Consider the following 26,380-nt stretch of genomic DNA (forward strand, 5'->3'; position numbering starts at 1 on the left):
AAGGAACACCTAGAAAGTTAAGATCTAATGAAAGATAAAGGGCACAGTTTCTTTAGAGTGAGATCATGCCTAGAAATGTTGATTGAATATTTTGATGAAGTATATCCACAAGTATTGAAAGAGGAAGCGACATACATTATTTACCTGGATTTTAAAAAGCGTTGGAAACAGTACAGCGGAAAAGATTAATTTGCAATATAAGTATTTAACAGCATACAAAGCTATTTTAACAAAAGTAAAACAATCTTTTATAGTGAAGATACAAAAGACTTCTAAAATTTGATCAGAAAGGGCAAATATTTTGTCTCCCAAGATCACACTGAATAGCAGGAACTTTTCAAAAAGTAAAGATTTATGTAGTAGTATAATCAGGTGCTAAAGAAATGTAGATGGGATTACTTTTGAACAAAAAGGATAGATGTTGAGTTCGGGCTGAGTTCTATTTTCTCTCTTGAGTTCTATTTTTCTCTCTTGTAATCCTATGCATATTTACTCTAGAGCAGAAGTTTTCAAACTGTGGTCCATGATGGATCACTGGTGGCCCACAAGCTCCATTCAGGTGGTCTGTGGAAGGGTTGTGGAACGATGCAAAATATCTGTACTTGGCCCTGCACTTAATTTTATCAGACTATGGAAATTGAGGCCACTTTGATCAGGGCCAGTTGTTCAATCGGACTAACAAGGCCCTGGCCTACAGACCATGATTTTCCTAATACAGTACTGGTGCAGTCTACTAATTATTCCCTAAAATTGTAACAGTTAGAGGGGCTCTTTTCAGTGGTCTGGTTCAGGGCCTGTGATTTTCATAATATGGTGCTTGCTTTGATAATGACGGTGCTGAAGGGGAAAAAAACATTATTAAAATATTAGTTTTGTAGTGCTCTGATTTATAGAACAACAAAAGAAGTTTGTGGAGTTGTCCGCTGAGACCCCCAGCAATTTTAAAGTGGTCTATGAAAGAAAGAAAGAAAGAAAGAAAGAAAGAAAGAAAGAAAGAAAAGCTTGAGAACCACTGGTCTGGAGGACTTTTTTTGTCAAGGGTCACATTCTCTCAAGGGTAATCTGTTTGGGGCTGTGTGCCAGTGGTGGGCGTGACCAGAGCTAAATGTAAGTGGGAGCCAGAACCAAAAGTAGGCCACCCTAGAGTGGCCAGGTGTCTTACTTTACAGAGGACGGTACTCTGTTTTGGAGAGCTGGTAGAGGACAGTCCTCTTTTTCATGGACTATCAAGTCCAAGTCTGGTTTAAAGTCAAAGAACCGTAAGATGGGGGAGCATGAGCCTTGAAGTTGCCAGTCAACTGTTAGCACTTCGACAGCAGACTGAGCAGATCTCCTAGTGAGTCTTCTCCACCATAGTGAGATGTAGTGTATTTTTATTTAAATTATAGTTATTATTTCTACAGTTGCACCTATACATACAAATTTGCATATGCAAATGATAGGCAAATTGGTGTTCTCTTTTTGCTACTTTTTTGGTGATGGATTTCGTCTTTTGGGGTGATGCATAAATGGCCACACTACTCCATCTCCTTCTCTCTCTCTGCCACCACTGTTCTCCCCCCCCCCCGTCTTTCCTTGTTCCCCCTACCCAGCAGGCTCTCAAGAGAGGGACAGATTATTCTTGTCTGAGGTCTGAACTGATCCCTTACAGAGAACTTCACCCACTCCTTCCATTGCTCCATCTGATTCGGCTCCCGTGCCATCTTTTCCCCTCCCACCGTCTGGGCTTTATCCATCTGCATGAAATTAGGCCAGAACTTGCAGATTGTCTACTCCTTGTCTAGAGAAAGCCCTGTTGATTTAATTGGGGCTTACTCCCAAGTAAATGCACATAAGATTTCAGTTTAATTAAATAGAAATTGGAATTTAGTATTGCCATATCGATGTACATTCCTGAATTTTTCACTTATTTCAGTGTGACTTGAACTTTTAATCCTGATCAGTCATGTCAAATCTAGAGTAGACCTGGACAGAGATTTTAAGAGCAGATTCAGTATACAGTTAAGGACTTTAAAATCCTTTTCATTTTAATGGGACAGTTAAGCATGTGCTTAGCTCTCTAGCATTGGACTCAGAGGTGCTTACGTTTGGCTCGATAGTACCCAGAGGATTTTACTGTACATTGCTAAAATGTTTATACCAGCATTCCTAACTATGAAACTTCTTGTCAGGCACAGAGACCCAGAGATGGGGTAGTAAGGGGTAGCCAAAGCTTCGTAGTCTGGTCACAATGGTCAGGTAGAGACTTACCATGCTATGAGGATTATGGGCTGTTTTGTGAACTGACGTAGTTCAGTCATTGAACTAGCAGCCCCAGTGTTACCAGGAGCAAGCATCCCAGCCATTCTTTTATGTCTTTATTTTTAAAATTCTTGCACGGAGCAGTATCCAATGCTGCCTGTATGCTAGTGAGATCCACCACTAGCACAATGGGAAGCTAGTGATTCCAAAAACACCAAGAAAGGAACTGAAACACTTGTTTCCAGGACCAGGGAAGTCAGCAGAGCTCACAGAGAGGAGTGTTTTGGCTCATTTCTGGAGTTATTTTAGGACGTTCTAGCTTTCTGTTGTGCTCACAGTGAGTTCCAAGGTACAAGAGAAAGAGCAGAGGCTCAGCGGCCATATTGAACACTGCCCATTATTATCTAATAGCTTTTCTCATCCTTAGCTGAATCTTTAGGCTTGATCCATATAGCACTGAGGTTAATGAGAAAACCCCATAAGCTGTAACGAATCAGGGCTGTGGGTTTTACATGAGGCTTCATAATTGCTCGTAAGTCTGTGATTATTTTGGGAAGGGGAGATGTAATAGCAGTGACTGTTGAATAAAGTTTTCCCCTTTACTGCATAGACGTAAAGCCAAACTTATATATTTGTAAGATAAATTTGGACTCAGGGATTGAGATGAGTATAATTGGTTATACCCAATATATATTAGGTTTATAAAGGTAATACCTTTTGTTTATATACCTAAAAAAATATATCACACTGTTACATGCAGCCCCCTGAATAGTGAGCCTGGGGCAGTGCTGCATGGGTAAGTTTCCTTTGATGAGAGCACTGGAGATGTATGATATCTTTGCAATATTTGTTTATTTACAAATATACAAGCAGAGCATATTAGAAGCAAATTGACATTCCCACAACAGACAACAAATCTGCTTACCCTGCATTGGATTCTCAGACAGAATGCCTGGAACCCAGGGGTGATTCACTTTCAGCCAACTCACAGCTTTCTGTATCCGATTCTCTGCCAGTTGACACAGCCAACAGCTTTCCCACCACATACATAGATGTCCCTATACAGCCCTGCTCTCAGACCCCACCCACATAGATTACTCATTCGGGGGGGGGGGGGAAATCCCCTGACCACTAGCTCACATTTAATGCAACATCAACCAACAGTCCATTACTATTCGCAAGCAATCAGCTTTAAAACGATGGTGTCCCAGCTTCGGTATCAATTCTGACTTCTTGTTTTTGAAGGGAGCTGACTGGGATCTTAGAGGCCTTGCTTCACCCCATATTTCAATCCTCATTCTAGCTATATTCCTGTCCCAGGACTTACCCCATGTCACACCACAGATTTGGTTTCCCAAGAGTTTCCTTATCATTGTACCCATTAAATCAACAACTGTCTCCTAAAGTACCTGCCTGTGTTTTATACATTAGATGCCTCTCTCCCACCAAAAAGAGTATTCCTTTTACAAGGCCTTCTCTGAAACAGAGCACTCTCTAAACTTATTCAATAAAAACTACACTCAGTCGAGACATTAGTATATCTTGCTGTCATATTTGGCTCTTCCCCTTCTCCACTTTTAGACTGTAAACTATTTGGCATGAAGTATTGTCTCTTGTTTTGCCCTAGATAGCAGCATTGCATGAAGTGAGCTGGAAGAAATGATTAAAAAGTTGCAGTAGTAGTAAGGATCATCCACTCCATTTACAGACTGATGTGACAGGCATTCAAAGTAGAAAAGGTTTTGCCGCTGATTTCAGGAAAAGTTCATCCTTTGCTGCTTGTTAAAAGAAAGAAAATGATGGAAATAAGGATGCTGTGTTGGTTTCATCAGGGTGTGAATAGGACAGCGTTTTTGATGATTTTAAAATCTAGGTTCAGTGACACATGCCTAGTTAAGTACATCGCTGACTTAATAAAGGTTGATAGTAACATTTTAGAAGTTCTTTGGAGTCTAAAAAGAACCAATGTTTGATCTCGCAGTAGTGACAGAAGCAGTCTCCTGTTTTATGATAAAAGGAGATGTCTGTGTTGATCTGCAAATGTGTCAGATCATTCTGAAGAGGCTAGTAAGTGCTGGAGTATTTTTTTCTTTGTTTTTTGTTTTTGCCAAGTGATTTCTCCCTCTTTATCATTAAACTTCAAATAAAGGGGGAAACAATTCTTGTATGTTGTGTCATTGTACATCTGTCATAATTTTTGTTGACAGTTCTCGACATGCATTATGTTTTACAGTTCTAACGAGAGAAAAGACCAGCCATTAAGTTTACGTTTCTTTGTTTTTCAATAAAGTCACATATCAGGAATAATGCTAGGGGTATGCTAATAAACCATATATAATGCTGGTCATCTGGGAGCAAGAAATATTTTCTAACTAGTTCTAAAGGGAAATAATGTTTTTAAAAAAGGAGACTGATTGTTATTTATGCAATGCATGTTGGTCTGCATGTCAGCATCAGAAACATCTTTTAAGGCGCCTGGCATAATAAATCTTTAGCTTTGATGGCTATTATTTAAAAGTCTCTTGTAGATGAAATTTTAGTAAAGGACTCTCACATTTTCCTGCCTAGAATGGCATGTTTTGGAGCATCATATATCTGAAATACATTTCTACTAATTTTAATATGACTTTCACATCACCTTGAAAGAGCAAAAATTGGTCCATTTGGCCATAAATTAAACTAAAGCTAGATTTGCTTCCTAACCATTGCTGTTTATTCAAAGGCAGCAATCCAGCGAAAGATAGTTATAAATAAGTTACTCTGAGAGCAATGAGAATTTTGTCATGACTAACTCATTCCATTGGTTTGAATGATATTTATTTAATGCAAAGATTTCTGTCCTGTTCTTCTAGTACCTATGCACTACTCAGGGTGGCTAATAACAATTTAAAGTCACGATATCATATAAAACAATACATTCAATAAAAACTGCAGACAAAATACAACATTTAAATAAACAGCTACTTAGGAAGGCAAAATCTTGCGGGAATAAAAATCTCTTCAACTGCAAAAGACAGCCTGAGAGGGAGCCATATGTTCTTCACAAGGCAAGGTGTTCTAGAGTGATGGTGCAGCTACTGAAAAGGTCCTGTCTCTTGTCACCATCAGCCGTTGCTCCAGCTTAGGTGGGACACAGAAAAAGGCTTTTCCTACTGATCTTAAGGAGCAGGCAGGTTGGTAACAGGAGGATGCAGTCCCTTAGGTATCCTAGGCCCAAGCCATTTAGGGCTTTAAAAGTGATCACCAGCACTTTGAATTGTGCCCCTAAACAAATTGGCAACCATTGCAGGTGTTGCATTTGAGGCACGAGACATGGTCTTGCAGCTGTGTTCTCAATTAACTGCAGCTTCTGAAGACTCTTCAAAGGTAGCCCTATGTAGAGCACATTGCAGTAATCCAGTCTTGATATAACTAAGGCATGTGTTACAGTAGCTGGTCTGGCTTCCTCAGGAATGGGCACAGTTGACACATGAGCATAATCTGGGCAAAGGCACTGCTGATGACTGCTGCCACCTGATCATCCTTTGTTTTTGATACAAAGTCAAATCCAGGAGCATCCCCAAACTGCAAACCTAGTTTTTCTAGGAGAGTACAACTCCATCAAAACAGTTTGAATCCCTATGCCAGAGTCCATGTCCCTTCTGAACCAGGAGCACACCTGTATTATCTGGATTGAGCTTCAGTTTGTTAGCCCTCATCCAGCCCGTTCCCACCTCCAGGAAGTGGAACAAGAGTCTCTTGTTCTCATCTCGCAGACACTTAACAATGATCAGGGAATAGTTCCCATGCCTAGAGGGATGAGGCTCTTCCCTTAAGAGAAGGGAATTCCCTATGTCTCAAACCAAAAGCAATAGCCCAGATGTTTATTCTCTAGAAGGGGGTTTCTTCACTACCCCAGGCCTCAATCCCTCTGGCTCGCTGGCTCGCTCTCTCTCTCTCTCTCTCTCTCTCTCTCTCTCTTATCTTTGCCTTCAATGTCCACTTGCTATTCCCAGCCATCTCCACCCTCTCCCAGGTGTAACTTATCAAGGTAGTCAGAACAGACTGGAGGAGTGCGGATACCTGGTTTATCAGATCAGGCTGTCGTCCTGATTGGGCTGATCTCACTGACTACTGCTGCCACCTGGACATTCTGGGAGGCGGCAGCAGGCCCCAGCAGATCCTCACAATGGGGATAGAATCAATCCCTGAGGGACACTAGTATATATCAATGGCCAAGGCATGAAACAAGAGTCCACCAATATTACCATATGAAACTGACCCTGAGGAATGACTAGAATCACCACAAATAGTGGCTCCAGACCCATCCCCAGACTCCTGTCAGGAAATCCAGAAGGTTACCATGGGCCTTCTGGACCATCTGGAAGTTACCATGTTCAGTTGCATCAAATACCACTGAGAGGTTCAGCAGAACTGAGGGGACATACTATCTAATTCCCAGTGTAGATTGTGTATCAAGATGACCAGAGTTGTTTCAGCCCCCAAACCAAGCCTGAACCTAGTTTGAAATGGATTAGATCAGCCTTCCCCAACCCAGTTCTCTCCAGATGTTTTGGACTAGAAGTCCCACCATCCAAGACCATTGGCCATGTTGCAGTCAAAAACGTGTCCAAGTTGCAGTCCAAAACCAGGTTGGCGATGGCTGAGTTAGACAATCAATTTCATCCAAGAATCCCTGATGCTGAGGAGATACTACATGCTTCCTACATACTTCCCCCCAAAAGGCAAATGTGACACTTGTCAGAAATTACCAACCACAGTGGGTTCCAGAGAGGGCCTTTTCAATACCTTGTTCTTACTATGCTGGATGGAACAATTTGCTCCTCTAATGAGGCATTCAACGCTCTCCTCATCCAGCTACTCAAGCCTCCTTTATCTGCCTTAAATCAACCAAGAAAGGCAAGGTTCAAGTAACTAATCTCACAATATCAAGGATCTTGTTGACAACATGGAGAGGATGCTCAGGAGAAATTGTGCCAACCAGCTGAGTCATTTCTTTATCCTACAGATCTTTGACATAATCACCAGCTAGGCATCAGGAACCTCCCCAGGACAGTCCATTCAAATCCATTTTGGCCCAGGGGTGGATCTTTTTACTACGTCTCCCACCCCTGCAAAAGTTAGGAGGTCTTGTAAGTCAAAACAACACCACACAGTGATCTGTTTGTGACAAAGGGACTATAAACTGTCCCTCCATACGTAGATGTGCAGAACAACCACAACAAGAAGTCCGGAGCATGGAGGTCATGAAGTCCTGAGTCATTCCCATCAAGGTGGCTTCTGTGTGGATGTTGAAGTTGCCTGGTACCATCTGTTTGGCAGAATCCAACACCATGCCCAAGACCACACATGCTAGCTCAGGTAGATAGACTGTTAGGTAGTGGGGTGAGTGGTACACCAACAGAATCCCATTCTTTCCCAGTCACCTATCCTGAAGAACAAACAGTCAGAACTCATAAACTGCTGAACAAGGCACCTGGCCAGGGAAAGGAATCACAATATATCACAACAACTCTACCTCCTAACTGCCCCACCTTCCAGCTTTGGCTGGTGCTGTAAGGAGGAACTGGGCACAGAGATAGGACAAATTAACCCTGCCTACTTCTTCCAACCAGGAATCTGTAATACATGCCAGGCCAGCTTCCTTATCCAGGATCTGGCATACTGACCTGGCATTCAAAAGCATCACCTTCAGACTGGGGGCGGTGGTGCTACAACCTTCTTTGATGGGCAAACCGGAAGGAAGGGAGAACAACACCCGGTTTAGTCACAATTATCCTTTGTTGGATTGAAGGCAAAGTCTCTAACAAGAAATTTGAAGTTGCTTGCACTGAAAATGAACACATGATATGAGCTACTAAGAATGTTAATTGCTCCATTTTTATAAATGTAAACATTTGTAGAAATTAGTCTGCAGAAACAGTACTAAAACTTTAGTTCATCTCTAGTTGGCATTTCAAAAACATCCCTTTGGGTTTGATACAGAATGTAAGTCTATGTTAAAAGCACTATTAATAGGGTTTTGTTCCAGAGGAACAAAAGGGAGGCACAAAAAGACCTACAGTGCAATCCTATACATGGTTATTCAGAAGTAAGTACTTCTGAGTTCAATGGGGCTTATGCCCAGATAAGCAGGTATAGGATTGCAGCCTTAATAGCTATCTTCAACAAAGGGCAGCCTAAATTTGACCTGTGTCTTCTTGACTGACTGTTCTCTCTCTCATAAACTCCATAACACTTATAGTTGTCATAAACTTGCAAGTATGCAATTGAAAGGCTTTGTAATAAACTTAATAGTGTATACATGCATTGGTACATGAAGGTTGGTGAATCTTGACATTTACTGGCAATTCTTAAGAGTTTAGGAGGCCCAGCAGGAAATGTCTGTAAACGTTTGTGTCATGGGGTTATATATATCCTTTACTTGTAAATGATGGAAATGAGAATGAGATCTAGACATTTAATGAAGGCACGGAGCTAGCTTTAAGATTTACTAGTAAATGTAACTTTCTGACATTTCCCTCCAGGATTATTATAGGAGTACTATAAATTACTCAGATATTGCACATTTCAGGCATCACAATTTGGGGTCCTAAATTTCCATTCTTTGGCCTAGACAAGTATATGTGATATGTTGTAGTAAAGTGCATGTCTATTGGGAAGTAAGCCCTATGGATTTCAATGGGAAGTGTATACAGGGTTACAGCCTGCAATCTTATACATATTTACCTGGAAGTAAGTCGTATTGAATTTCATAGGACTTATTTCCCAGTAGATGTGCATAAGATAGCACTGTAAGTGCCAGGTATTCTTTGAATGTTGACATTTACCAGTAATTCTTAAGACTAGGAAGTAATGTAAAATCATGGTTTGTTGCTATGTAATTGAGACTTAAAGGACTATGTATTAATCAAAGAATAATAAATGTTTTAAATAACAATTTTATGTCACTAAATAGGGCAATATACAGGAATTTTGCTGTCAGGGACATAAAAACTCCAGATCAAAATTAAGGGGACAATCCTATCTAAATTGGTGGCTGCCTCTGAATGCAGAGGCGACCACTTATCCAAAGCAGGGCAGGAGAAGCATGGAGGGGATTGTTCCCTCCGTGCTTCTCCTGCCCCGGTTTTTTGGCTAGACAGTCGATTGCGGCTGTCTAGCTGCGGGAGATCGGAGCGGGGAAGAGGCTGCTGTATGACACGTTGGATGTGTTGTACAGGCAGTTACGCTCTCCCCGCCCCAGAACGCCCCCAGCCATGCTCTTTTCTAGCCACTCCGCACTCCTCTTGCAAGTGCGGAGGGCGGGGCTGTTCCGCACTGCCTCCGAGGCAGCACGGAAGTGAGGGGAGGTTGGTTCCCAGAAAACAACATATCCTATGGCCATCTAGCCACTGTCTAGCGGCCATAGGATTGCTCCCTAAATGGCAGGTTTCTAACTAATGACTTGTTAGATTTCTTGGATTCAAGAACTTTTTCTGTGGTGTATTTTATCTATTTCTAAGATCATTGCAAACCACTGGAAATCTGTACTGTACAAAACATAGTTTATTCTTGTATTTCCATATTTCTAATGAATGCCAACTTTGTGCTGCTGTTTTAAGTTTGGATCAAGATAGTATAAGCGTAATGTTATAGAGTTGCTGTTCAGCGAGAGACGTTTTAGAACAATGAAAATTTCAATTCATGTATATATTGCTCACAACTATATAACTATTTTATGATGGCCTTAATCCAAATCTGTTTAAATCAGGAGGAAGGTTTCCGTTCATTTAAACATTGATGCAATCCTATGCATGTTCATACAGAAAAAGTCCTACAATGCTGGCTGGGGAATGCTGGGATTTGTAGGACTTTTTTCTGTCCAAACATGCATAGGACTGTGCCTTAAATTGATAATTTCATCTAATTTGTTAACCAGGTGTATTAAATTATTCCTGTGAAGCTTTCAAGAACAAGATAGTGTCCTGTTAAAGTTGCCATGGAAGTTTTTCTAATGACGCTTTGCCACTTGGGCAGATCATTGAAGTCAAATTAGGACTGTTGCACAGTGGTAGAAAACATGTTTTGCATGAAGGAAGTCCCAGGTTCAATCCCAGGCAACTCCAGGTAGGGCTGGGAAGGACCCTATCTGAAATCCTGGAGAGCCGTTGCCAGGCTTTGAAGGCAAAACTGAGCTAGGTGGACGGTCTGACTCAGTATAAGGCAGCTTTTTGAGTTGATGAACAACAGGCCATTTAGCTGGATACATTTAAAGGTTTAGCATACTCAAAAGCTTTTCCCACCAACAATCCCAGTACCTCAAGTGCATGCACACACACCCCACCACCACTACTACCTTGGGAGAAGTGATACAAAGAGCCTCAGTTGAAATCAACTACAGCTGAAATGTATACCATAAAAAAGAAGCTACATACCACCTATTTGTTTGACCTGCAACAAAATATTCGCTCCTGACATTTGCTAGTCTGCTGAGCATGCATGCACTAATGTAATGTTCTTTAGGTTCCAACAGTCAAAGAAAGCTACAAGCAGAGTTGTGGTTCAGTAGCATATAACTTGTGCATCTTTCTGCAAGCTAGGACCAAAGATGTCAGAGAGGGGTGCCTAAAAGCTACCATGCACGCTGTGAAGAAATGTGCTTTATTGGGGCCATTCTCCCAGGAGGTGTGGAAACCAGCTCCTGTATAACGAGAAGAACATGCGCCACATTACAAACATGGCCATTCCTTTAACCTGGGCAATGATGTGACATTGGGTGAATTCAATTCTCCAAGTGGTAACTTGCCGTTGTATGCATGTATCCACTTAGTAAACCACCAAGTGGTGAAGGAAATCTTACATTTGTTCACCTGATCAGAAATCCAGGGAAACAAGGAACCGCTAAGATTCCCCTCACCATTTGGTAGTGCGAATGGTTACATGCAGACTCTGGTAAGTTGCCACTTTGAAAATTATTGTCTGTATGGACCCAGCAGCATCAAATCAGCAAACACAGACCCAGAATGGGTATAGCCTATGTCTAGTAGGCTGTAATGTATTTCAATGCAGGAGAAATGGCGGGGGGAGGGGCGCACAGAAATAGTGTGTGATTCTGTACTAATATTAACATATTTAAGATGTCTGGGGGGTTTTAGTTTACCATTTTTTCACATAAACATATTGAGTGTGAAATTATTTGTACTATTTGCTTAATTAAAACTTTCCACCATTGTTTTCTCTAGAAGAAGACCTATCAGTGCATCAAGTGCCAGATGGTTTTCTACAATGAGTGGGATATCCAGGTTCATGTTGCAAACCACATGATTGGTGAGTGAAGTATTAAATCTTGTTGATGATAGACAGACTGTTCTCCTAGTTGTATTCATCATTGCCTGTAAAATTAAACAGAGTTATGGAGAAATTAATTGTGCATCCGTCAATGATTTACCCAGGTGTGATAGATTTTTTTTAAAAAATTTATTATTGGGCCTAATAAAGCATTAGCATGTTTTATTTTCTGCAAGGGCTAGTTTAGACTTCTGCAGAGAATCATATACTACTGCCAGTCAAAACACAGGTGATTAACAAATTAAACTTCTAATCATTTTTGCATTATTGAAAACAAAGTAACAAGAATAGTTAATGAACTGCTAGTTAGCTTTCCACAGAGTTTTAGACAGGTTTTAATTTCAGAAGTTATTATGATAATGGCACTACTGAGTGCTGCTCAAGCACCTTGGTACTAACATCGGAATTGGCAAGTTTTGTCACCAAAAAACGTAAATAATTCAAATGGCTATAAAATAGGGATGTATGTAGTGTCTAAACAGCCTGAAAGCAATCAAGAATGGCTCGCGACAAAATGAAATAATATATTTCATTGAGCCAAAGTTCAGGACCTGTTATTGATAGATTTTAGAATCTGTAGTCACCATCTTTAACAATAATTTACATTTATAATATTTATATGGGGCAGCTGAAGTTAGAAAATATAAGAAACACTAAGCATTTTCTTTGAATTGTCATGTTTTGCCAGTATTTGTTTATTCCCCTAGGGTTACCTGTACTGTTTTTAATTTGGTTACCACTTGGTAATAACACTAAGGATTCTGCAAGCCAATTAAATTTATCAAGCACATCTTTTGCCTGCTAATAAAACAATATTGCCTTTTGTTACTGCCTGTTTTAAGAAATTATGTTAGCAAAGAGCAGGGATTAGAATCATTGTTTTGTCTTCCTTTTACCCTATTTGTTCCTCTCTTTTTTTTTAAAGGAACTTTTTGCAAAAGATTCACTTCCATATACAACTTTATAGCTGCATGTCCATTTATTAAAATGAAATATTTCCTTGGATCTGTTCTACAAATATCACTTTACAACACTCTGGGTTGGTGCTACAAGCTAATTTTTACATTTGTTTTCCTGTAATTTTGTTGGACTATTAAAGTTTGCCAACTAATTTAATACACTTCCTCTCCAGCTAACTTAGTTTAAGTTTTAAGAAACTCAGGCTGAAATCCTAAATGCACTTAGGGCTCAACCCTGTGCATGTTTAGACATAAAAAGTCCTACAACTCCCAGCATTTCCCAGCCAGCTACTGGTTGGAGAATGCTGGGAGTTGTAGGACTTTTTACTGTCTAAACATGCATAGGATCGCACCCTTAATAGGGAGAAAATACCATTAAAGCCAATAGGATTTGTTTTGGGGTAAGCTTGCTTAGGATCATCCTGTCAAGTTATAGTCTTCTTATAAGAAAAACTAAATTATCAGGGATTACAAGTTGAATTGTATTTTTTGAATGAATGCTCTGAAGCTATTACCATCGCCAAAGTAGAATTAAGAATGAATCACATTTTTGTGTCAGCTTGTGACACATTTTTGTGTCAGGTATTTTGTGCAGTACCATGTGAGCTAAGGTAGTGCATTGGCAAGATGAGCTGACCAGAGGTGACCAAAGCGATTTGATGTCTGTGGCAGAAAGTTCAAATTATGCCTTCCCGTGATGATACAAAATATAACAATAAACTAAAGAACTTAACAGTTTGCTGTCCATTAATGGTGCCCCAAGATCAGCAGCCTAAGATGGACCATTTCATCTTTCCTAACAGCAGGGTCAGCCCATTCATAGCTGCACAGTGGCAGGGATCACTGCTGTTCTATCATTAAGTATCACCACTGCTAGATAAGGTTTTCCAGCACTGTGCACCCTTTTCATGTTGCCTGGTCAAGTCAGGCCTGAGATGGCCCTCTTCGGTCCCATCTGCCGTTTTCCCAAAGTCCCACATTAGTGGAAAGCAAAGAGCTTCAGAAAATCCTCAGATGCAACTGGAGATCTCTGAACCTTACCAGGAAAGTGATCGCTACAGACACCCAAAGAGTTAACCAAAAATGAATTGTGGATAGCTGCAGTATCAGATTGGCTCAAATTTAGATGAACGGTTCCAGATTAGAGGAGCAGAGAAAAAAGCAGGGAGGGGAAAAAGATTAAAGCAGTAGTAGAACCAGGTCAGCCAGATGTTGTACCAGCAGTGGGTCACCCTCAGTTGACTCTCTTTATAGTTCTGTACTTTGTACAGCTCCTTCCAGCAGTACTCTGAAGTCTTTTTTGTGCTAACATTTATCTGACGTGACAGCATCATTGTCTTTAGAAAGAATATCTAGAAGCTCCTTTCCCAATCTTTGAGCAACCTCCCTCCATATCTTATGGCAGTGGTTCTCAAGCTGTGGAACGGAGACACCTGGAGAGCATATGTGCAAAGATGTATGAAAAAAACAGGATCCTGAGGTGAATGGAGCCTTCCTCCCACCTGCAGCCAAAACATAGATGGGTAGCAGAAGAGCCACATTGATCAACATTGGATTGAGAGCATGATTTTACTCTAATCTGATTATTACTCTGTTTGAATATTTTCCTGTGTATGGCTTTAGGAAGTGTCCGAGATATTCTTTCATATTCTTCTAATGTTAGTGTTAGATTCGTATTTCAACCCATAGAACTTTGCATGCAGCTGCAGACTGTATATATACAACTACAGAAAAGGATCTCTGCGTACTTAGCTTTGGAACACATGGTTGGTATTGAGTTGTGTGTGTGTGTGGGGCGGGGTTTGTGGGCATAAAGTGGAATCAGTTTATCTCAAAAAGATAAACACTGTTTTATGGCATTGTCTCTTGAGCAGAAACATAACTGCAAAGTGCTGTAAGCATGAAATACCGTTGTAACTGTAACGGTAGAGCCATTGTGTCCACTGCTGCTCTTATACATAGTGTCTGGGGATAGTCCTGTGCATGTTCGTTCAGAAGTAAGTCCCACTGTGTTCAGTGGGGCTTTATAAAAGGAAAGTGTGTATAGGTGTATAGAAAACTCCAGTTGGAACTACTCCATAATATGATAATGGCAATAATTTATAGTTGAAAATATCTATATATCTATTAATTTACAAAAGGCCATCCAACAACATTGTTCCCTGGCCTGCACAAAATTAAAATGGTAAAGTACAAAGTTATAAAATAAGAATTTGCAGTATAAAAATGTCTAGTAGAGAGCAGAATAAAAGCAGATAACTAGATATATACAGCCCATAAACAGTGCTTCAAAACAGGGATTTTAGTGACTAAAATTGCAAAGGCCTGGGAGAGTAAAAAGGTCTTCTCCTGGCATGAAAATGACCACAAAGAAGGCATCAGGCAAGCCACTCTGAGGCGGACATTCTACAACTGAATGCCACAACCAAGAATGCCCTGTCCTTGGTAGTTTCTTGATGGAGGCCTCCAGAGCAGGGCCTCAGAAGATCTCAAGGTCCAATTAGGTAAATATGAGAGGAGGTGATCTTTCAGGTATCCTGTCCCAAGCCATGGAGGGCTTTCAAGGCCAGGACTTTGAATTGGGCCCAGAAATAACTTAGAGCGAGTGCAACTAATAAAGCACTGGTATAATATGATGAAATTGGCTGTTAGCAGCTGCAAAAAGAACAGAGAACACACACACATTCAACTCCCCACTTTAGATAGATCTCAGTTCAACGTCTGGATATTTTTAATGAGTTATTCAGCAAGCAGCAGAAGTGGAACATTTGACATGAAGAAAATTGACACTTCTCTGTGTGTGGGTAAGGGATTATTTTGGATTGTCAGACAGTCTTACAGGATATGTTTACTTGCCACCCACTTGCCACCTGCCTCTAATCATTTGGTAAAATACAATGAAGTTTTCTTTTTGAGCAGGTAAAACCAGATCAAGCCAGATTAGAATCTGACTTCAAAGAGAGTAAATAAGTATTGAGGGTTTTTATTTTCTTTATCAAAATTGTGAGAACATTGGAAGTCACTTCTGATGTTACAAATCTTGTTCATGGGAGTCACTCCGATTGTAACTTCAGAAGGAAGTATGTGTATTACCTGCAAGAAATGGGTATGCTGAAGCACTTCTGGGATTCTTGGCATACACAGGTCTGACTTGTGAGTAGACAGAGATAAAAGTGAGGATTTTCATCACAAGAGTAACTCATGAAAGCAAAAATGCTAACATAAGTGGCCCTGCATGCCTTACATTCTTAAAAGTTGGATGAAATTAATAGGAAAGGTGTTTTTTTCCTGCTGGTCGTCATGCATGATATTGTGTCATACCATAACCATAGTGACACAGATTTATTTGTGCTTACTATAAAATCTTGCCAGAAGAAGGGGAAAACTCCCTTCACACAGAGCCAATGACTTGCAAGTCATACTTTGATAGTATGCATTTACTGTAAGTAATGCCTGATTTCAGTGTTCAAGATGCATTCCTGATTAAAAAGAGTCAGGTTGCTTCAGCTATAAGAACATTGTGGAAGGATTAATAACCTGAAATAATTCTGTTTCTAAGAGGGTATAGAAGCCCAAATTATGTTTTGCAACACAGGAAAATGGCATTTGTGTTTTTATGTGCTAGTACTCATTTCCTTCATTTATTTAGAATTTCCAAGCCATTACTAAGATCACACCAGAATAAAAGAGTGCTGTCAACAGGTTTATGCCTGAATGTGAACTTTATTAGTCAGAAAGAGGGGTTTGCGTGATTTAATTTGTATAACACAAAGATTTTTATGCTTCTATAGGTAAATGAAAACACAAAGGACAACTCTGTATCCTGTTTCTGGGCTCGGGGTCTGCAGATGCTATATTATCACACAGTTTTGGTAATAACATTTTTGTAAACAAATGCCCCCCCAAAAGAAAAAGTCAAAAACTCTGTTAAAAATGGCTGGCAATTGTCTGTCAGGCTTTCCTAATTATTGAGTGAGCTGCTGGTCTCTCACTGTAGTCTGGAGATTAGAATTTCTAGTATTCTAGCTTCTGTTTGTTTGTTTAAATAGATCTCCCCACCTACTTTTTTAGCTATGTCATTTGTATCCTCTCCTTCCTCAATGACCTCTGATCAGTGGCGTACCCTGACAACAACTTTGTTGCAGTAACTGATGCAGAGGGTGCTTTGCTCAAGTAGCGGAGCAGGGTTTTGAATCCGGGTTTCCAACATCCAAACTCCGTAATCTAATCTGAGAGCCAAACGATATGTTATGCTAATCATGTAGCTTCTGGCAAGTCTGGTCTTCTTCTTTTTTTTGCTCTAGTGAAAGCAGGCATGGCCCTGATTCAGTTCACTATACTGCAGGAGGGGGAGGGTTAACCCCCCGACACTGTTTTTCCCCCCAAATCCCCCAACTTTTTTTCTTAACCCTTCTCCCCCCAGAAGTAGCCTGGAAGGGCTTGGGCCTTTTCAGCCTCTGGGATGTTGGCGTCTGTGTGAGCTTCTCTCTGCCAGTGTTCTCAGAGCAGAGCCAGGGGGAGTCGCCCAACTCCCTGTCCACCTGCTGGTCCAGCCTTGGCAGGCAGGGAGGCTGGAACCTGTCCGTGAGAACCTGACAGAGGTGGGGTGGGGTTTGCAGGAGGGTCGCCCAGGCTGAAGCGTCACTGCTGGAGGGCTGAGCAGCGCCGCCCTGTTTAGACAGGGGCCTTGCTGAAAGGCTAAAGGCCCTTGTCTGTCAAGGGATCCAGACAGGGTGTCTTATGGACACACCTTCCTTTTTAAGCTGATGCAGAGGCAAAGAGCCTTTGCTAGGAACATCTCCTCTTCATTCCCGAAGCCTTCTCTGTTTGGATCCATCGTCATCTGGGCTTTTGGAGGCACTCTGCACATGGACTGGAACTTTGGATTGTTAAGGACTTGCTATGAAAAGTACTGTGAGGCTTTTCATAGACTTGAACTCTCGTTGCTGTGGATTGTGTGTGTCTGTTGTCAGCTCAGCGTACTAGCAGGCTGGGTTTGATGTACGACTTTTGGACTTCCTCTGCCTGGATGCATGCAGCGTGGAGTTACCAATGTGAAAGCGGTGGCACAGAACCCCCTGCGTGTCTGGGTTTACCTTTCCTTTGATCTTGATAGGCCTGAAAGTTATCAACAAAAGATTCAGAGTTGGACTCTCTGTGGGTGTGGTTTGTTTAGGCCATTCAATAAGTTCTCCCTTGATTGCCTAATGGGTTCATTCCAGGAATCATTCCCTTTCCATGTCTGGGGTTGGAACCCCATGAAAGGTTTGCCTGGGTTAGGCACCCAGGAATCCAGAGTCCCTTCCCTTGTGTTCAGAACCATGGAGAATGATATTGGGGAAACCATGTTGATGAGGATCTCAGTCACAGTAGTAGTGTTTAGCTTTGGACTGTTCTGAGATTACATAGAGCCTAAAGCTACTGACCATCAGCTATATGATTTCTGAAGAGTGTAACCATTAAGCTTTTGCAATGGGATTTCCTGCAATAAAGACATCCCACTGATTTAGGTGTTCAGTGTCAGATTTCTTGATCGTGTGCGCTGGAAACCCGACACAGTTGATGCTGTAGTGGCAAAGGTAAGAGGGGTGCACGCAGTGAGTGAAACACAGGGCAGGTGGCTGCTCCAGAGAGCCCCACTGGCTACTCTGTCATTGCAGCCAATGGCACCGCGAGACAGTAGCTGGTGGGGCTCTCCAGACCACCCTCTGGAGGCAGTGGGGCAGTGGTGGTGGGCCCTCCTGGTGGGGCTGGGGGAGTGGCACAATTAGCTGCTTCTCTCACCCTGACTCCTTATGCGGGTGCCTCACTCTGCTTCATGGGAGGGCCAACCCTGGTGATGGTGGTGGAAGATTTAACCTTATCTTCCTGGAGCACAGTGGTCCTGACCCAAATTGGGGCCATGTGTTAAAAAAAGAGGCAAGTCTCAGCTACATGCTCCGTGAACATTCCAAGTAGTCAAAGTAATCTGTCCACTGTGTGCTGTTTGTTCAAAGAGGTGCAGAGAGTTTGGGAGGACTGAATTTAGAATAAATTAAAACAAACTGGTTAGAAGAACTTTTCAGACAATTCTCATAATAGCACCTTCCCAATGGAAAATATAGCATACCCTCAGATCTGGGCAGTGGCATAATATATAGGTTGGTGCAGCTGCAGAACAAGTCTGTTTGCAGATGAGGGAAGTTTCTCTTTGCATTACTTTTCTTTCTGTAGGTGTTTTTTTTCATTTATGATTTAATTCTTATTCCCTTAGCTTGGAGTCATTGCTTCCCGCTTGGAATAGGGTACCCTCTTTGATTTTATAGAGGCTAACTTTTGATACTTGCCTTAAATGAAGATAGTATCATGAAAGTGGGATGCCCACAAGCACATATGAAGGTTCTGCTTTCCTGTGGGTGCGCAGGTCTCACACTGCCTACATTTGCACAAAAGGGAGGGTTACCACTTATGGAACTAACGAAAAAAGTTCCAATTTCAAGCTGAGAGAAGTAACAGCAGAGAAGTGTATGACATCAGGGCTGCCTTGAGGACTCTTGTTTTGGAATGGTAGGGTATAAGCAGAAAAATATGTATAAATGTGAATAAGATAATAGCGGCAAAGATGGATGGAAGAATTGGAACTAGGACAGGATGGAAAAATGCTAATTTCAAGCATGTGGGAAGGAAATAAACAAAGTAGCAAACTATTGCTATAGAATTCATTCAGAAAAAGGGCTGGAATTATGACGGTGATACATATTTCAGGAAAGAATTGTGTATGCCCTCAGCAGTTCAGAGTCTTAATATTACCCGTATACCAAGGAGCCAAAGCAAAACTAAGGAAGCATGAGCTATGAGCTGGAGGCCCACAGTTCAAATCTCACCACAGCCGTGAATTCGGCAGGTGGCCCTTAAGTAATGTACTGTTTCTGAGCCTCAGCCTCCCGCCCATCTGTATTATGAGGATTTTTTTTGCTCATGGAATTTTATTTTATTTTAAAACAAGGTTAACAAAATAAAGGCAACAAAAAGAAGAATGTACATAATAATAAATCAAAATCACTAAAGAAACAAAGGAATTCACTAATTATAAATCTTAGTCCATAACAGATATGCTTATGGAACATCTACAATAAAATGACTGAAGTAGGAACTCAATATCTAATGGAAGTAAAAATGCAAGTTCTACAACATATAAAAGGAGCATGCAAAAGTGTATGTCATTTCGTGTGTTTGTGCGTAGGAATCAGAAAAAATACAGGCAACTGTACTTTGCTGGAACTTTATCAAAAGTTTAAAGTGCCTCAGCATAGGAAATGAATGGAAACCATGGTGCCATAATATCATTCTTCAAGCTAGGATTCCTTGCTGACTTCACTTGCTGAGTAAGACTCATGGTCTCCCAAATTTTATTAATCCACTGCTCTTCAGTTGGTTGCTTTGGGGAGTTCCAGTTACATGTTATACATAACTTTTCAGCTGTATACAGTTGCTTAAGGAAGTCTTTATGCAGGAATCCAGGATCATTAGGCTCAAAAAGATGAAGCAGCATTGCTTTAGAAGTTACCGGTGGTCTAACATGAAGAAATTCCTGACAATAATCAACATCCATGTTCCAAAACTACCGCACTGTAGAACATTCCCACCAAAGATGAAAGTATGAATCAATGTGACCACACCCCTTCCAACAATATTGGTTAGAATTTAGATGTATTAAGTGAAGTCTAATGCTCTCCTTCTGTAAAGAGTTAATTTAATGTTTGCTAAGATAATGTATAGGAAGCCATGGTGAACTTGGGCGAAAGTGCTATGGATAAAGAGTCTACAACTGAGCTGCAGCATTTGGATTTTAATGTGAAGTCAATGCTGCTTAATCACTTCAAGTACATTATCTTAGCTGTACTGTGAACTGCATTATTATTTCAAATTAGATAGGCAGTATTATTGTGTTGGCCAAAGGGTGTTCCCTGGTGGTAGAATATTTCAGGGTGTGTATATTTTAGTTATATAATATCTTGTCTCTAGACTCTTACAGAGAAAGATGGCAGTGGGACTACCGGTAAAACATTTATTTATTTATTTATTTATTTCATTTCTATACTGCCCAATAGCCGAAGCTCTCTGGGCGGTTCACAAAAATTAAATCCAAGCAACACACAATAAAACAATTTAAAATATACAGAACATTAAAACCACAATATAACAATACAACCACAATAAAACCTAGCAGCAGTGCAGGAGTTTAAAATACAGATTTAAAACAGCAAAGATAAAAATTTAGAAAGCTAAAATGCTAAAATGCCTGGGAAAATAAAAAGGTCTTCACCTGGCGCCGAAAGGAATACAATGTAGGCGCCAGGCGAACCTCACTAGGGAGCTCATTCCAGAGCCGGGGTGCCACAGCAGAAAAAGCCCTCCTCCTAGTAGCCACCCACCTCACTTCCTTTGGCAGGGGCTCACGGAGAAGGGCCGCTGATGATGATCTTAAGGTCCGGGCAGGCACATATGGGAGGAGGCGATCCTTCAGGTAACCTGGCCCCAAGCCGTTAAGGGCTTTGAGTGTTAACACCAGCACTTTGAATCGGGCCCGGAAATGGACTGGCAGCCAGTGCAGCTGGAAAAGTACTGGCGTAATATGAGCTCGCAGGCCAGTCCCTGTTAACCATCTTGCTGCCCTATTTTGGACCAGCTGAAGTTTCCGGACCATTTTCAAAGGCAGCCCCACGTATAACACATTGCAGTAATCCAGACGAGAAGTTATCAGAGCATGGATAACTGTAGCAAGGCTATCTCTGTCCAGATAAGGGAGTAGTTGGTATACCAGCCTAAGCTGATAAAAAGTGCTCCGTGCCACTGAGTTCACCTGTGCCTCAAGTGACAGTTCTGGATCCAAGAGCACCCCCAAACTACGAACCTGATCCTTTAGGGGGAGTGCAACCCCCTCCAGAACAGGTTGAATATCACCTAGCCGGGCAGACGAACCACCCACTAACAGTACCTCCGTCTTGTCTGGATTGAGTTTCAGTTTATTAGCCCTCATCCAGTCCATTACCGTGCCCAGGCACTGGTTCAGAACAGCCACTGCCTCACCTGGTTTTGATGAGAAAGAGAGGTAGAGCTGGGTGTCATCCTCATATTGATGGCACCTCAGCCCACAACTCCGGATAACCTCCCCCAGCGGTTTCATGTAGATGTTAAACAGCATGGGGGATAAAATAGAGCCCTGTGGAACCCCATGGCACAATTGCCATGGCACAGAGCAATAATCCCCCAGCACCACCTTCTGGAATCGGCCATCCAAGTAGGAGCGGAACCACTGTAGTGCAGTGCCTCCTACTCCCAACCCAGACAACCTATCCAGAAGGATACCATGGTCGATGGTATCGAAAGCCGCTGAGAGGTCCAGGAGAATCAACAGGGTCGCACTCCCCCTGTCCCTCTCCCGGCAGAGGTCATCCCACAGGGCGACCAAGGCAGTTTCCGTTCCAAAACCAGGCCTGAAGCCCGATTGAAATGGATCTAGATAATCCGTTTCATTCAACAGTGCCTGGAGCTGTCCTACAACCACCTGCTCAAGCACCTTGCCCAGGAATCTTACCTTTGTTTTAAGATGTTACCTTAAAAGATCTAACCTTTGCCTGTTAAGTTGACATATAGCAGGGATGGGAACCATGTGGCCCTCCAGATGTTGTTGGACTGAAACTCCCATAATTGCTTATACCATCTAATAGAAAACAAAAACGACTAGACTGCTATTACACAGAACTTCAATTACCCCAATGATATTTACTCCATGTAGCCCATGTCAATGTGAATTCTACTCATGATTAACTGATGGTCTGTAGATATGCCCGGATATACCACATTCTGCTAAATATGCTAATAATGCTGTAAGAGGGGGGAAAGGAAAAGTTATGATTCCAAGTTATTCTGTTTTAAAAATAGGTATCTATAAATGAATGGGATTTACTCCATGTAATGTATCAAGGTGAAATCTTGTAATGCTGTGTATTATATATAGTTATTTTAAAATAAGAGAGTAGGAGTTTCACCACTGCAGTTCCATACTAACATAAGAACATAGGAAGAGCCATGCTGAATCAGACTAAGGTCCATCTAGTCCAGCATTCTGTTCACACAGTGGCCAACCAGCTGGTGCCCATAGTGTACACAGGCTCACTGCTTCTGGTACTGGAGGTAGCACATAGCCATCAAGGCTATGATAGCCTTTTCCTCCAAGAATTTGTCCAACCCCCTTTTAAAGCCATCCAAATTGGTGGCCATCACTACATCCTGTGGTAGCGAATTCCATAGTTTAACTATGTGCTATGTGAAGAAGTACTTCCTTTTATCTCTCCTGAATCTTTAATTTTGCCATGCCCTGAATTAACAATTTTACTGATTTTACCATGCCCTGAATTTTCTTAATGTCTATTCATAGTCCTATGCAGGCGTTATGCCCTCATGTGATCAGATTTCTAAATTACATTGTGAGATGACATGTTTAGAGCAGGTTCCCTTTGGCCTCTAACATATGGAGGGTGATGGGACTAGGGTGGCCAGTTACACATCACCAAAAAAGAGGATACCAATTTGCATAAAATTTGCATATGGTAATTTATATGTATACATGCAAATTTGATATGACTATTGTCATTTAAATAGAGATACAATACATCTCAACATGGAAGGGCAGGCTAGGAACAGGTGACCTGTATGCCTGTTCAGTTTGGTGCCCAGGTGCTCAGTGCTGATGGGCAACTTAGAGGCCCAGGCCGCTCTCCCTCCATCTGGTCCTTTATCTTTAATCAGACTTGGACTGGTCATGTCTTCAAATAGGCGACGCCTCCAAATAGAGGTCTGTCTTCTGACAGCCCTTTAAATAGAGGACTGTCCTCTGTAAATTACAACACATGGCCACCCTAGATGGGACCAGGTGACAGGGGGAGACAAGTGAGTGCATCCCTGCTCCCCCCCACCCCCGCAATGTGTCAGGTATCAAACACCCTAATAGGGCAATATTGCTTGTGGTTAAAAGCTCGTGTTAATGGTCTCTTTGTGCATAAAGCATTGTTTGTTTAAAAAATCTTCATCTAAGTGAAGCTTAGGGCAGAGGCAGAAGTGCTTAATTTGAAGAGGTAATTATTGATTGAAAATAGGTAGGTATGTCAGGATGTTTTAAGCCTGTGTATGCCCCCTCTGCTTCTCTTTTATGCCCTTTCCCCTCGCCTCAACACACTCAAATATGAAATGGATGGGAATCCGATTCCTGCTTTTTTAAATCAGCAAAAGGATCCTTTCTGTCTAAAATTATGAGAACCAACAGCTGAAGTGTAGATTTGTAAGTGCTCAGATTAAAGCGCGGTTAAGCATCCGATAATGTAAAGTGTTGATATTGCCAAGAACTATTTTATGAAGGCTTATTTTTTTCAGTCTGATAATTTTTGACCAATAATTACCAACCCCCAATTATCCTTTTTAGTTAGAAGGAAATCTCTAGTACTATGGAGGTTGGCATTGCAGCTAGCACATAAATCCCCAAAGAGGTAAATATGTTCCAAACAGCCACAGACAACTGTCTCATGAAACATAGTGAGCAAAATTGCCAGCCGCTGGCTGTGCACAAGAGAGAAGCACATTTACCATTGAGGACTGATCAGACTGACAAAGAGAATGATAAAAGGGGGTCGGGGGAAGCACAGTCTTTGTCGTTCTGTGTTGCTAGTATTGACTGTCAAAAGCAACCTATGGTTCTATAACAATAAAAATGATGTAGAAAGTTTGGGTGATACAGTATGATGAGCTTATTCCATATTTGCTCAGTTTAAAACTCTCCCTTCCCCCTTCTTTTTATGCTCTCTTTTTATTCATACATATAGATTAAAATTTTGGAATTGACATTATGATTAATAATTAACACATTCATTTGGCCATCAGTATTCTTCCCAGCATCCTTATTGTTTACTTTGTTTAGGTTGTAAACTAGCATCTGCACATGATTTCGTACTAGATTATATAGCTGCAACATTTTGACAAATTGGACAAACTCTAGAGCCTGACGGCGAATAATTTCATTTATTTAAGAAAAAAATATTTTGAAAAGAGAAGCACTGTATCACCCAAGATTCTTCAGTGATGTCAAGGAGAACCTGCCTGGTTATACAGCGGTTCACTTCAGATGTAACAGTTACTAGAAGGACCATGTATGAGCGTCAGACTCTTGCACTTCCTCTTCATACCGCTGAGAATGAGATTGAAAGCTTCCACTTTCACTTTAGAACTAACCACAATTCCACATGATGTCCAGGCTCTAAGAACTGTGGTTTATTCTAATTGTGATTAGTTAACAAACACACAATATCAAACCATAGCTTGATCCTGATTTATTTTAACTAACCATGGTTTAAACCAAACAAATACAGTTCCCGAAGTTTGAGTATCTCAGGGAACTGTGGTTGAATCAAAACTGAAAGCAGACACTTTAGATTTTCCCATGCATGAAGGAGAAGAAAGGGGAAGCACATGAGCCTAAGGCTTGTGCAGGCTTGTTCTTGTAGCATAAAGGAAAATTATGCTTTCTCACTATACTTAAAGTGGGCCAATTCCTGCACCCTTTTTTGTTTTTTGTGGCTGCAGACATTGTCAGTCAAAGCACTACAGTGAGGAAATGTGCCATGTATACAAAGTGTGTTAGGATGTTAATTTTGTCTAATCCCTTCATGAAACAAAACAGCAGAAATAATTCAGCAGTTTAAGAAACACGAGGGAGGGAAATGGATATCAGCTCACACTTACTGCTGTCTTCTAAAGTGAATTGGCTACAATAAACTTTCCTCTTATCCAAATAGTGAACAGCATTGGATCAATAGTATTTCTTATGTTTTGCTGACTTCAAATTGTGCTTCTCCAAAATATCTCTTCAAGTATGACAGGATTTGGGATAGAATAAAACCTGAAACTGTGAAAATGCCCTACATGAGACAAAGAAGAATGTGTTTCTCTAGATGATACCATGCAGACATAAAGATCTACACAAGTGAAGATTTTAGAGCCACATGGCCAAATTAGACATTACTTTAAATCTGTGTCTTGCAGCCACATCTTTTTAAAAATCTAGAGTAGGTGAAGGGGCCCTGATCCAGACTGGGACTGTAGCGTGGGGGGTGGGTTTTTGTTTTTTTTAAACTTCCCTTTGTTGTCAGTTTTTAGCAATTCTTCAAAAAGTGGTCAGAAATTAATATAGCACACTTTCCAGCATTTATCATATGAAAATAGGTATGCTTGTTTTTTTTAATACCACCCCGATCCAGCATTTTTGTTTTGCATGTAGGATTCTGATGTACATGCAGAGTTTTGTGCAAACAAGGGTTATCTTTCTCACTACTTGTCACTCTCCAATGGTCCAGACCTTGAGCAATATTTCTGTCCACTAGGGGGCAGGTTCTTATAGAAGAACCAGAGGCTGAACTAGGAGCTACTTTGCACTTCCTCACTGGAGCCAGTCTTTCTCCCACCTCCTTAGTGTATGCCATCTGGTCTGTTTCTCATATTCAGTTCAGGAGAGGTTTCCCCTGGTTTTGCCAGTTTTGAATACGGAAGAATCAACAGCTGTGGTGAGTGATCAACTTGACTGAGCTCACCCACAGTCCCTAGGCAACCATAGAAAACTATATCTGTGTTTAGGTTTTACACATACATGTATTTGGTGTGTCTTGTAAACCTTGCTGTCAAAAAATGTAAATTCCAGGACTTAAAAAAAAATTAGTGTGTGTGTATATGTGTGTACAAAGTGTGTACCCAGTTTGCACATCATGACGATGGTGGGTTGTTTAAACCATGGGTTATTTGTGACCCTATGAGAGTGAGCGAGC

General features: G+C 41.2%; 1 protein-coding gene across 2 annotated transcripts in view; it reads left to right on the forward strand.

Annotated features, from left to right (window-relative positions):
- Positions 1-26,380, forward strand: part of ZNF521 (zinc finger protein 521) — a 409,617-nt gene that overhangs the window by 172,044 nt on the left and 211,193 nt on the right. For both annotated transcript variants that reach the window (XM_084849674.1, XM_084849673.1), the window contains exon 6: positions 11,466-11,550. In XM_084849674.1, the coding sequence (XP_084705800.1) occupies positions 11,466-11,550 (85 nt within the window). The remainder of the gene's footprint in view (positions 1-11,465; positions 11,551-26,380) is intronic.

This window comes from Heloderma suspectum, chromosome 4 (genome assembly GCF_057233095.1).
Source record: "Heloderma suspectum isolate Gila_16-S chromosome 4, 16-S_ref, whole genome shotgun sequence".
NCBI classification, from domain to species: Eukaryota; Metazoa; Chordata; class Lepidosauria; order Squamata; family Helodermatidae; genus Heloderma; species Heloderma suspectum.